This window comes from Bos mutus, chromosome X, assembly GCF_027580195.1.
Source record: "Bos mutus isolate GX-2022 chromosome X, NWIPB_WYAK_1.1, whole genome shotgun sequence".
In the NCBI taxonomy this organism is placed as follows: domain Eukaryota; kingdom Metazoa; phylum Chordata; class Mammalia; order Artiodactyla; family Bovidae; genus Bos; species Bos mutus.
In genome coordinates, this window is record NC_091646.1 from 71,149,135 (window position 1) to 71,162,886 (window position 13,752).

The 13,752-nt window shown below is 37.0% G+C and overlaps 1 protein-coding gene across 2 annotated transcripts in view; it reads right to left on the minus strand.

Moving 5' to 3' along the window:
- Nucleotides 1-13,752, minus strand: part of KIF4A (kinesin family member 4A) — a 128,972-nt gene that overhangs the window by 103,195 nt on the left and 12,025 nt on the right. For both annotated transcript variants that reach the window (XM_070365760.1, XM_005900836.3), the window contains exon 7: nt 13,332-13,426. In XM_070365760.1, coding sequence (XP_070221861.1) covers nt 13,332-13,426 — 95 coding nt within the window. The remainder of the gene's footprint in view (nt 1-13,331; nt 13,427-13,752) is intronic.

A 13,752-nucleotide genomic window follows, 5' to 3' on the forward strand; every position in this document is an offset into this window, starting at 1 on the left:
TGTCTCTTTTGCTGTCTCGCATATAGGGTCATCGCTACCATCTTTCTAAATTCCATATATATATGTGTTAGTATACAGTATTGGTGTTTTTCTTTCTGACTTACTTCACTCTGTATAACAGGCTCCAGTTCATCCACCTCATTAGAACTGATTCAAATGTATTCTTTTTAATGGCCGAGTAATATTCCACTGTGTATATGTACCACAGCTTTCTTATCCATTCATCTGCAGATGGGCATCTAGGTTGCTTCCATGTCCTGGCTATTGTAAACAGTGCTGCAATGAACATTGGGGTACATATGTCTCTTTCAATTCTGGTTTCCTCGGTGTGTATGCCCAGCAGTGGGATTGCTGGGTCATAAGGCAGTTCTATTTCCAGTTTTTTAAGGAATCTCCACACTGTTCTCCATAGTGGCTGTACTAGTTTGCTGTACTAGTATAAGAGGGTTCCTTTTTCTCCACACCCTCTCCAGCATTTATTGTTTGTCAACTTTTGATAGCAACCATTCTGACTGGCATGAGATGGTACCTATTGTGGTTTTGATGTGCATTTCTCTGATAATGAGTGATGTTGAGCATCTTTTCCAGTGTTTGTGAGCCATCTGTATATCTTCTTTGAAGAAATGTCTGTTTAGTTCTTTGGCCCATTTTTTGATTGGGTCATTTATTTTTCTGGAATTGAGCTGCAGGAGCTGCTTGTATATTTTTGAGATTACTTTGTCAGTTGCTTAGCTTGCTATTATTTTCTCCCATTCTGAGCAGGATCCTCTATGACCCACCTCCCAGAGTAATGGAAATAAAAGCAAAAATAAACAAATGGGACCTAATTAAACTTAAAAGCTTTTGCACAACGAAGGAAACCATAAGCAAAGTGAAAAGACAGCCTTCAGAATGGGAAAAAGCTTTTTAAAAAAGAAAAGGAAAAGAGAGTTAAGCTTTCAACTCAGGAAGCCATAAAAAGCATGCATGTGTGCATGCTCAGTCACTTCAGTTGTGTCCAACTCTTTGCGACCCTACGGACTGTAGCCTGCCAGGCTCCTCTGTCCATGGCGTTCTCCAGGCAGGAATACTGGAGTGGTTGCCATGCCCTCCTCCAGGGGATTTCCCAAACCAGGGGCTGAACCTGTGCCTCCTCCATCTCCTGAATTGCAGGTGGATTCTTTACCCACTAAGCCACCTGGGAAGCCCCATAAAAAGCATATATCTAAAGAAAATAAAATAACCTGGAGGAAGTCATTAATTGAGAGTAAAAAGTTAAATAGGAGGAAAAAGTACAGTTAAATACAAATATGTCAAATAATGATAGGAAAAAAATAGTAAAGATATGTAAGCAAATGAACTGAAAGGAGAGACACAACTACAGAATAGATTAAAAACAGTAAATCTGCATGCAGTATTATATCAATAAACTTGACATTCCAGACAAAATAATTTTCTAAGAAAATATAAATTACCAAAATTGGCTCAAGATATACATACTTTTAAAAAAAGTTATAGACTACTCTCTCATAGGAACAGACATGTAAATGTCCTAAATTGGACACTAGTTCATGAAATCCTGCAATGTACAGAAAGTAATTTATCATGATCAACTGGGTATGATTCAATGACAGAAAATTTATTTTTTAATTTATTCTATCAATAATTTATAAAAGAAAATACTAAATGTTCATTAATTCCAAGTCAATGATAAAATCTAATACTCATTTCTTATTTTAAAAATATGTAATTGTTAAACCAGGACTCACAGGTCACTTCCTTAACTTGATAAAGGTTATCTGCCAGTAGATAAAGGTAAAACGCTAGCAACATTCTGGTTAGAGCAAAAAAAGGAAAAAAAGATGAGAATGGTTACTATCATTGGTACTATTCAACCTTATACTGAAAAAAGACATGAAAAAAATATATATTGGAAAGGAAGAGGCCAAAGTATGTATTTGAAAATAATGTGAATATCTACCTAGGAAATCCAAGAAACATAACTGACAAATTACAAGAAACTAAGAAGGCAACTCAGCAATGTGGTTAGATGTAAGATGGAAATTTGAAAATGAATACTTTTCATAAACACGACTAGAAAATAAAATAGAAAAAGAGGTATTCAAAATAGCAACAAAAACTATAAAATTCCAGAATAAGCCTACCAAGATTTGTGGTGTAATAATTACATTAAGAAAACTACAAATCTTACTGAAAGACATAAAAGAAGACTTGAATAAATGTGGAGACATCACACTCATGGATGGGTAGGCTCAATCATACTTAATCTATAAATTAAATTTGGTTCTCAATAAAAATCCCAAAAAGATTTTTCATAGAACCTGACAATTTGATTCTAAAATTCACCTGGAAATAAAATAATCAAAACAGTTCTGATAAAAGAAAAGTGAGGGGAAACTTGTCCTCCCAGAGATTAAAACATACTACAAACTAGATTCAATACAAGGTTTAAGAATAAACAAATTCACTAATAGGGCAGAATAGTGGCCAGAAATAGATCCATACATTATATTGGTCAACTCAATACACTCAGATACTAAGTCAAAAAAGGAGTAAAGGAGTTTCTTTTTAATAAATGGTGCTAGAAAAACTGGATATTCATGGTGGGTAGAGGATGATTTTCAACCCACATCTCAGTTTATAACCAAAAACTAACTCAAAATAGATTATACAACTAATGTAAAAGCTAAAACTATAAAGCTTCAAGTAGAAAACTTTGGAAATTATCTTCATCACTTTGGGTACACAAAGATTTCTTGGACAAGATACCAACAGCTCTAAGCATTAAAGAAAACAAAACTTGATAAAACTAAACTTTGTCAAAATTAAAGTTTTTGTGCAAATAAAAACTACAGTGACATACCACCTCACACCAGTCAGGATGATCATCATTAAAAGTCTACAAATAATAAATGCTGGAGAGGGTGTGGAGAAAAGGGAACCCTCTTGCACTGTTGGTAGGAATTTAAGTTGGTACAGTCACTATGAAAATAGTATATAGGTTCCTCACACAACTAAAAATAGAGTTGCCTTATCATCCAGCAATCCCACTCCTAGACATATATCCAGACAAAACTGTCATTCAAAATGATACATGCACCCCTACATTCATAGCAGCACTATTCACAATAGCCAATATGTGGAAACAACCTAGATGTTCAATGATAGATGAATGGATAAAGAAGATGTGGTACATACACACAACTGAATACTACTCAGTCATAAAAAAGAATGAAATAATGCCATTTGCAGCAACATGGAAAAACCCAGAGATTATCATACTAAGTGAAGCAAGTCAGAAAGACAAATAACCATATGAATCATTTATATGTGGAATCTGAACTATGACACAAATGAACTTTTCTACAAAACAGACTCACAGAGAACGGACTTGTGGTTGCCAATGGGGAGGGGGATGGAGGAGGGATGGAAGGGAGCTTGGTTCTCAGTTTAGTTCAGTTCAGATGCTCAGTCATGTCTGACTCTTTGCGACCCCATGGACTGCAGCACACCAGGCCTCCCTGTCCATCATTAACTCCCGGAGTTCACTCAGACTCATGTCCATTGAGTCGGTGATGCCATCCAACCATCTCATCCTCTGTCGTCCCCTTCTCCTCCCACCTTCAATCTTTCCCAGCATCAGGGTCTTTCCCAATGAGTCAGTTCTTCGCATCAGTGGCCAAAGTATTGGAGTTTCAGCTTCAACATCAGTACTTCTAATGAATATTCAGGACTGATTTCCTTTAGAATGGACTGGTTGGATTTCCTTGCAGTCCAAGGGACTCTTAAGAGTCTTCTCCAACATCACAGTTCAAAAGCATCAATTCTTCAGTGCTCAGCTTTCTTTATAGTCCAACTGTCACATCCATACATGACTACTGGAAAACCCACAGCCTTAACTAGATGGACCTTTGTTGGCAAAGTAATGTCTCTGTTTTTTATTATGCTGTCTAGGTTGGTCATAACTTTCCTTCCAAGGAGTAAGCGTCTATTAATTTCATGGCTGCAGTCACATCTGCGGTGATTTTGGAGCCCCCCCTAAAAGAAAGTCAGCCACTGTTTCCATTGTTTCTCCATCTAGTTTGGTTCTAGCAGATGTAAAGTAGTATATATAGAATAGATAGACAACAAGGTCCTACTCTATAGCACGGGGAACTATATTCAATATTCTGTGATAAACCATAATAGAAAAGAATATAAAAAAGAATGTATACATATATATAATTGAATCACTTTGCTGTACAGCAGAAATTAACACATTATAAATCAATTATACTTCAATAAAAAAATTATTAAAATTCTTATTTAACAAAAGACATCACTAAAAAGATATACAAGCCACATACTGGAAAAAAAAATATTTGAAATATACATATCTGATGATTGAATTCAGAATATATAAAGAATTGCAAATCATCAATAAAAAGATGATAACACAATTTTAAAAAAATAGGCAAAATACTTGGATACACCCCCAAAAAAAGATATATGAATAGACAATAAGTACGTGAAAAGGGGCTCAACACTATCATCTTGGAAATGCAAATTAAAACAATGATGAGATGACCAAGTGAAGTAAGTCAGAGAGAAAAAAGGCAAATAACCATATGATATCACTTATACATGGAATCTAAAATATGACACAAATGAACACACCTATGAAACAGAAACAGACTGACAGGCACAGAGAACAGATTTGTGGCTGCCAAGCAAGAGGAGGGAGTAGGGGATGGAAGAATTGGGAGTTTGTGATTAATAAATGCAAACTATTATATATAGGATGGATAAACAACAAGGTCCTACTGTATAACACAGGGAACCATATTCAATATCCTATGATAAACCATAATGGAAAAGAATATGAATATGTATAAACTGAGTCACTTTGCTGTACAGCAGAAATTAACACTATATTGTAAATCAACTATATTTCAATAAAATTTTAAAAAAAAATTATGGGGGGGATTCCCTGGTGGGCCAGTGGTTAGGACATGACACTTTCACTGCCATGGCCCAGGTTCAGTCCCTGGTTTGGAAACTAAGATCCCGTAAGCTGCACAGTGTGGTTAAAAAAAAAAAAAACAAAAAACACTATGATGAGATGTATTTGACACCCACTAGAATTTCTAAGACAATATCTTTATTTATGAAGCTGTGATAAGCTGGAACTTTCATAATATTGCTGGAGTATAAAACAGTACAAACCATATTACAGAATTGTTTGGCACTCAAAATTAAGCATATATCTACCTCTTCCACTCCTAGAGAAATGAAAATGTATGTTAACAAAAAGACCTGTACATGAATGTTCAGGGCAGTCTTATTCATAATAGCTAAAAACTGGAAATAATCCTAATTTCTATCAATAGGAAAATGGAAGAACAAGTACTATTATAATCATATAATGGAATACTACTCAGCAGTACAAAGGAACACATTATTAATCAAAGAAAGAACATGAAAAAAATCTGTCCCAAAAATCTTCTGTTGAGCAAAAGCCAAACACATGAAAAACTAATGATTCCATTTATATGATGTCTAAGAACACATAAAATTAATCTGGTGCTAGAAGTCAGAAAAGTGGTTTCTTAAAGTGGAATATGGGAAGGGTGAATTGACTGGAAAGAGGCACAAAAGAATTTTCTAGGGGAGATGGAAATGTTTTTTATCATGTTTGGGGTAGTAGTTGCATGAGTGCATATGACTATCAAAACTCAAGAAACTGAGCATTTTAAATATGTGCATTTTATTGCACATAAATTTTACCTCAAGAAAAAAACTATATAGAAGAAATACACACATAAGAAATGAATCAAAAGATTAACAAAGTTAGGGACTTCCCTGGTGGTACAGTAGCTTAAGACTCCGAGCTTCCAAGGCAGGGGGCCTGGTCAGAGAACTAGATCTTACATGCCACAGCTAAGAATTCTCATGGCACAGCTAAAGATCCCGTGTGCTGCAAGTACGATCCAGCACACCTGAATAAATGAATTAATAAGATTAACCAAGTTAAAAAATGAGACTGAGAAAAATATATGCAATATATGTAACAAGGTTTAATATGTAGAATATAGAAACAACTCCTAAAGTCGACCAGAAAAATTCAACCTGATAGAAAACAGAACAAAGGAATGAGCAGGCAATTCATAAAAGTAGAAAGAGAAATGGAATAAACATGAAAAGATGCTAAATTTCATAAATAACTGGAGAAACAAAAGTTTTAAAAAATAACATGCAATGTTCAAGATAGGCACAAATGAAAAAGATCAATAATACTCAGATTGTCAGCAGTATAGGGAAACATAATCTCATAGATTGCAGGTGATGTGCATACTGAGACAGTCATTTTGGAGGACAATATTTAGTAGTATTTAAAAACCTGAAATGTATACACTTCAAATTAGCAATTCCTCTTCCAGGTACATAGCCTAGGGGACACTCTCATGTGTGTATCATGCACAAGGCTGTTGACTGAGGCATCATTTTGCCATAGTCAAGAATTGAACAACCTAAATGTCAATCAAAACAGGAATAGTTGTGATGGATTCATTTTGATATTTGGCAAAACTAATACAATTATGTAAAGTTTAAAAATAAAATAAAATTAAAAAAAAAAAGAAAGCTAAAAAAAAACAGGAATAGTTAAAAAAAAAAAAAAAAAAAGGAATAGTTAAAGTGAACTTAGTATACTCTGGAATCCTGGATAGTTGTAAAAATGAGGTAGACTTATAAACTGATAAAAGAGTTCTGAGTTGGGAAGATCCCCTGGAGAAGGGAATGGCTACCCACTCCAGTATTCTTGCTTGGGAAATCCCATGGACAGAGAAGCCTGGCAGACTACAGTCCATGGGGTCACAAAGAGTCGGACACGACTGGGCAACTAACACTTCACAAACAGAGTTCAAACATATATTGCAGAGACAAGAGCAAGCTGAAAAACAATATATGCTCTGCATGTATGCATGCGTGCTAAGTTGCTTCAGTTGTGTCCTACTCTTTGCGATCCTATGGACTATAGTCTGCCAGGCTCCTCTGTCCATGGGATTCTTCAGACAAGAATACTGGAGTGGGTTGCCATGCCCTCCTCCAGGGACCTTCCTGACCCAGGGACCTTCCCGACCCAGGGATTGAACCCATGTCTCCTGTGGCTCCTGCACTGCAGACAGATTCTTTATTCCTGAGCCATCGAGGAAACCCCTAATATATGCAATATGATAGCATTTATCTTTAAAAACAACAGGAAACACCAATAAAAGTATATACACAGAAAAAAATCTTGAATGCTACCCCCCAGGCAGGTAAAAGTAATTACCTCTAGATTAGAATTAGATGGTAAATCAAGGGGGATTTTATCTTCATCCATATTGCTTATGTTTGTATACTGGGCTTCCCAGGTGGCTCAGAGGTTAAAGTGTCTGCCTGCAATATGGGAGATCCGGGTTCAATCCCTGGGTCGGAAAGATCCCCTGGAGAAGGATATGGCAACCCACTCCAGGATTCTTGCCTGGAGAATCCCATGGAGAAGCCTGGTGGGCTACAGTCCATGGGGTTGCAAAGAGTCGGACACAACTGAGCAACTTCACTTACTTACTTACTCACTCACTTACTACTTGTTGATTCATGAACTTTGGGGCTTCCCAGGTGGCGCTAGTGGTAAAGAACCCACCTGTCAATGCAGGAGACATAAGAGACATAGGTTCGATTCCTGAGTCAGGAAGATCCCCTGGAGAAGGGCATGGCAACCCACTCCAGTATTCTTGCCTGGAGAATCCCATGGACAGAGGAGCCTGGTGGGCTACAGTCCATTGGGTTGCAAAGAGTCGGACATGACTGAAGCAACTTAGCATGCACACACATTACTTGTGTAATTAAAAGGAAATTAATTTAGCAATGCCAAAATTTTAAAAGGCATATAGCATATGTATTACTAAATGTGCATTTATATATATATATTGTTGTTGTTTGGTTGCTAGGTCATGTCTGATTGTTTGTGATTCCATTGATTGTAGCCCACCAGGTTCCTCTGTCCATGGGATTCTCCAGGCAAGAATACTGGAGTGGGTTGCCATTTTCTTCTCCAGGGGATCTTCTCAATCCATGGATTGAACCTGTTTCTCCTGCACTGCAGGTGAATTCTTTTAATGCTGAGCCACAAGGGCAGCCCATGCATATACATGCATATAAAAATATCTGGTGATGATACACACCAGACTTAATAAGCCATGGTCAAACAAGAGCCTGGCCGAAAACTTAAAAGGAAGATCTTGGGAGTGAAATGCCCACTGGGGACTTTTAAAAAGCTCTGATATATTGCTGGAGAGCTAGAAAGCTGTATGCATGCTCAGGAAAGACCTAAAAGGCCCTCATTTTATACTTCTGGCTGACTTTGAGGCTCTGCTCAAGAAGTAAAAATTAAGACAGAGTTGTAAAGCACCTGGGCATTGAAAGTAAGCCCCAACACAAACTCAGAGCCCTAGGAAAATGCTGGAAGAGAGTTATAGGCTCAAGGCATTGAAGGAAATGAGACCAATCATTGGGCTTCCCAAGAGGCACTAGCGGTAAAGAACCTGCCTGCCAATGCAGAGATGTAAGAGATGCAGGTTCGGTCCCTGGGTCTGGAAGATCCCCTGGAGGAGGGGGGATTCTTGCCTAGAGAATACCATGGACAGAGGAGCCTGGGAGGCTACAGTCCGTAGCATTACAAAGAGTTGGACATGACTGATGCAACTTAGCATGCATACTTGCATGTATGACCAATCATTAGCTAACTACTAAAGTAATTGAGCATACACTTCTGTGACCACAAACCTCAGGGAATTATAGAATTAGTCCAGTAAAGTCACGAAAGGTATAAAAACAATAAGATTTATTTAAGGAGTACAAGATGGTTCAGCACTCAAAAATCAATTAATGCAATATACCATGTTGACAGAACAGAAAAAAATGTGATCATGTCAATAGATGATGAAAAAAAAACATTTGACTAATTCATGATTAAAACACTCAACAAACTAGGTATAGAAAGGAATTTCAACTTGCTAGGGGGAATCTATGAAAAATCCGCAGCTAACATCAGTCTTAACAGCAAAAGACTGAATGCTTTTCCCCTAAGATCAGGAACAGGACAACAACATCCACTTACATTATTTCTATTCAACACTGTACTGAAGGTTCTAGCCAGGAGAATCAAGTAAGAAAAGGAAATAAAGGTATCCAGACCAGAAAGAAGTAAAACTATCTCTGTTAACACATGACATGACTTTGTAAATAGAAATCCTAGAGACTCCATTAAAAAACTATTAGAAATAACAAGTTTAGCAAGCTTGCACACACAAGATCAATATAAAAGCTCAATAAATAATTTGAAAATGAAATTAAGTAAAAACAATTCCATTTACAAAAGCATTGCATTGAAAAGAACAAAATATTCAGGAATAAATTTAACAAAAGTAGTGTAAACTTGTACTCTGAAAATTAAAAAAATAACTATTGAAAGATATTAAATAAGACCTAAATAAATGGAAAGACATCTGATGTTTATGAATTGAAATACTTGAAAAAACTGAAAGACACCAATACTTATATTGATCTACAGAGTCAACACAAGCCTTGTAAAAATCCCAGCTGACTTCTTTGCAGAATATGACAAGCTGACTCTAACATTCATATGAAAATTCAAAGGACACAGAATAGCCTAAACAATCTTGAAAAAGAACAAAGGTAGAGCCCTCACACTTCTCAATTTCAAAACTTATTACAAAGCTACAGTAATCAGGGCAGTGTAGTAATGGCATAAGGATATATCTATATATATAGATCAATGGAATAGAACTTAGATTCCAACTATTCCTTGACAAGGATGCCAAGACAATTCAATGGGTAAAGAATAGCCTTTTCAACAAATGATGCTGGGATAACTGAATGTCTACATCATGCAAAAGATAAAAGTTTGGACTGCCACTTTATACCATATATAAAAGTTAACTCAAAGGTTTCCCTGGCTGCCTAGTGGTTAAGAATCTGCCTGCTAATGCAGGGGACATGGATTCAATCCCTGGCCCGGGAAGATCCTACATGCCACAGAGCAACTAAGCCCCTGTGCCGCACTACTGACTCTGTACTTCTGAGAGCCACAACTACTGAGCCCATGCACTGCACCTACTGAAGCCAGCACCCCTAGAGCCTACACTCCGCAACAAGAGAAGCCACCAAAATGAGAAGCCTGTGCACCGCAACAAAGAGGATCCCCTGCTCGCTGCAACAAGAGAAAGCCCATGCACAGCAATGAAAACCCAGTGCAGCCAAAAATAAATAAATAATAAATCTTTAAAAATATTTAACTCAAAATGAATCTCAGATCTATATTTAACATCTAAAACTACAAAACTCTTAGAAGAAAATAGAGATATAAATCTTTGTGACCTTGGATTAGGCAACGATTTTTTAGATATGACATCAAACTCAAGAAATAAGAGAAAAAAACAAATGAAAGGAATTCATCAAAAAAATCTTAAATGCGTGCTTCAAAGGACACTTTCAAAAAACTGAAAAAGCAACCCAAAGAATGGAAGAAAACATTTGCAAAGCATGTAACTGATAATGGGCTGCTGCTGCTGCTAAGTCGCTTCAGTCGTGTCCAACTCTGTGCGACCCCATAGACGGCAGCCCACCAGGCTCCCCGGTCCCTGGGATTCTCCAGGCAAGAATACTGGAGTGGGTTTCCATTTCCTTCTCCAATGCATGAAAGTGAAAAGTGAAAGTGAAGTCGCTTAGTCATGTCTGACTCTTAGTGACCTCATGGACTGCAGCCTACCAGGCTCCTCCATCCATGGGATTTTCCAGGCAAGAGTACTGGAGTGGGGTGCCATTGCCTTCTCGTGGTACAGTTGCTATGAAAAACAGTCTGGCAGTTCTTCAAAAGTTAAATATAGAATTATCATTTGAGCAATTCCACTTAGGTATATACCCAAGAGAAATGAAAACATATATCCACAGGAAAACCTGTACACCAGTGCTCACAGCAGCATTATTCATAATAACCAAAAGTGGAAACAATCCCAATGTCCATCAACAAATTAATGGATAAATAAAAACTTAATATATTCATGTGGTAGAATACTGTTTGGCAATAAAAGGAAGGAAGTACTGATACCTGCTATAACAGGAATGAACAAAGCAAAGATGTTAATGAAAGAAACCAGTCACAAAAGCTCACATATTGTATGATTACATTTATATGAAATGTCCGGAATAGGCAAATCCATAAAGACAGAAAGATTAGTCATTGTCTGGAGATGGGCTAGGGAGAGGTAGACAATGGAAAAAAATGAGTGACTACTAATGGGTGTGGGTTTCTTTTGAGGATGATGAAATATTCTAAAATTTATTGTAGTGATGGTTGTACAACCTTGTGAATATACTAAAAAAGTCACTGAATTATACATTTTTAAAAAGTGAGTTTTATGGTATATTCATCCCATGTTAATATTTTAAATATAAACAGCTATCATATGACCCAGGGATAACACTCCTAGGTTATACCTAAAGAGAAATTAAAACATTTGTCCTCATAAAAAATTATACATAGATGTTCACAGAGCAATATTCAAAATAGTCAAATTGGATACAACCGACGAATGGACAAACAAAATGTTGTATATCTGTATAATGGAATATGATTCAGCAATAAAAGGGAATGAAGTAATGATACATGCTGTAACATGGATGATCCTTGAAAACCTTATGTTAAGTGAAATAAGACAGTCACAAAAGACCAGAAATTATGTGATTCCATTTATATGGAATATAGGTTAGTGGTTGCCTAGGGCTAGAGAAGGGGGTGTGGATGGGGAGTGACTGCTAATGGGTATGAGTTTCTTTCGGCGGGTGATGAAAATGTTCTAAAAGTAGATTGTGGTGATGGTTGCACAACTCTGAATATACAAAAGTTCGTTGAAATGTACAGTTTAAATGGGTGAATTTTATGGCATGTGAATTATATCTCAATAAAGCTGTTTTAAAAAAAAACCCTCAGAACTGTACACCCAAAAAAAGATAAAGGAGCCACAAGAACCTTTAAAAATAGTCTTAAGAAGGATAAATCTCAAAAGTACAAACATAGTACAAAAAGGGCACTTTTAAATATATTCAGAACAAAAAGCTGAATGAGGAAGAAATAGGTCTCTACCCTGTGTCAGCAGTATAATAATGATAAATGACAAAGAGGTAAAATTCCTCAATTACTATTTCTGTTTCTGCCTTCTCAGTTCCCAAGAGGGAACTGAAGCCCAATATGAGTAAAAAAGTAGTAAGCGAGAACTCAACTACTTTAATAAGAGTTCAAATATCTTGGACCAGATGAATTATAGCTGAGGGAACTGCAAGTAATTTCAAATAAGAATGATGAAGCTATGTCAATGATATTTGAGGAATCACGGAGAAGGATGTTCCAGAAGAGTGGGCAGATGTAATTTCAATTTTCAGGAAAAAAAGGTTAAGTTAATTCCATAAATTACAGACCAGTAAGTTTGATGTAAGTCTTCTAGATTATTACAGGGATGGAGTATCACAAGGATGGCTTGCAAGAACCTAGAAATGGAAGAATAAGCACTAGAAGCCAGCTTGAATTCACTTAGAAATGGTCGATTTAGGCTAATCCTTATTTATTTTTTGCACTGTTAGTAAGCTGGTAGCCATGAGAAATATGGTAAAGTATATCTGGATATTAGCAAGGCATTTGACAAAATCTTTTATGACATAAAAGATAAATAAGTATAAATTGAGAAATGGGAGCTGGTTGTTAATTTTTGTTAGCTAGATTAATAATTGCTTGAAAGACCATTCCCAAAGCATGCAGATTACCAGGTCATTAGCATGCTGGATGAAGGTTTCTAATATTAATAGCATACACCATGGGGTTCTTCTAGCCTTAGGAGCATTATCATTTATATCTAACAATTTAAATGAAGATATGGAAACCATGCTGATGAGGTTTATAAGTGACAACATCTGGGGAAGGAGAGTGAATACTTGGAATGACAGTATCAGTATACTGATTTTAATTATAAGTGGTTGGGGATAAAACAAAACAAAAACTAAAACTTGCCTGGGCCAGATGAAATCAAACCAAGGACCAGATCCAAATCTCATACCTAAATTAGGAAATTAGTGCAAGGCAAAGAAACAGTTTTTCGCTATTTCTGAAATCAGCCTCAAACTTGAATTGTCAGTATTGTTAGAACGTGACCTGAAATATTCCAGTCAAGACACCAACAATCGCAATAAGAGTATTAGAGGTTTTTATCTATGACTGTGGCCTTAATTACGCTCACCCTCTTTTAGACGATCCCCTTCAGCCTTGGTTTTCTTCTGTCTTTCTGATCCAGCAAGGTCTACGAGATGCAGCTTGGAGCGAAAGCTGCTATTCCTATGAAAATAACAGGACATAAGTGAGAACAGTGGAGAAGGCAACAGCACCCCACTCCAGTACTCTTGCTTGGAAAATCCCAGGGATGGAGGAGCCTGGTGGGCTGCAGTCCATGGGATCGCTAAGAGTCAGACATGACTGAGCGACTTCCCTTTCACTTTTCACTTTCATGCACTGGAGAAGGAAATGGCAACCTACTCCAGTGTTCTTGCCTGGAGAATCCCAGGGACGGCGGAGCCTGGTGGGCTGCCGTCTATGGGGTCGCACAGAGTCGGACACGACTGAAGCGACTTAGCAGCAGCAGCAGCGAGAACGGTACACAACTT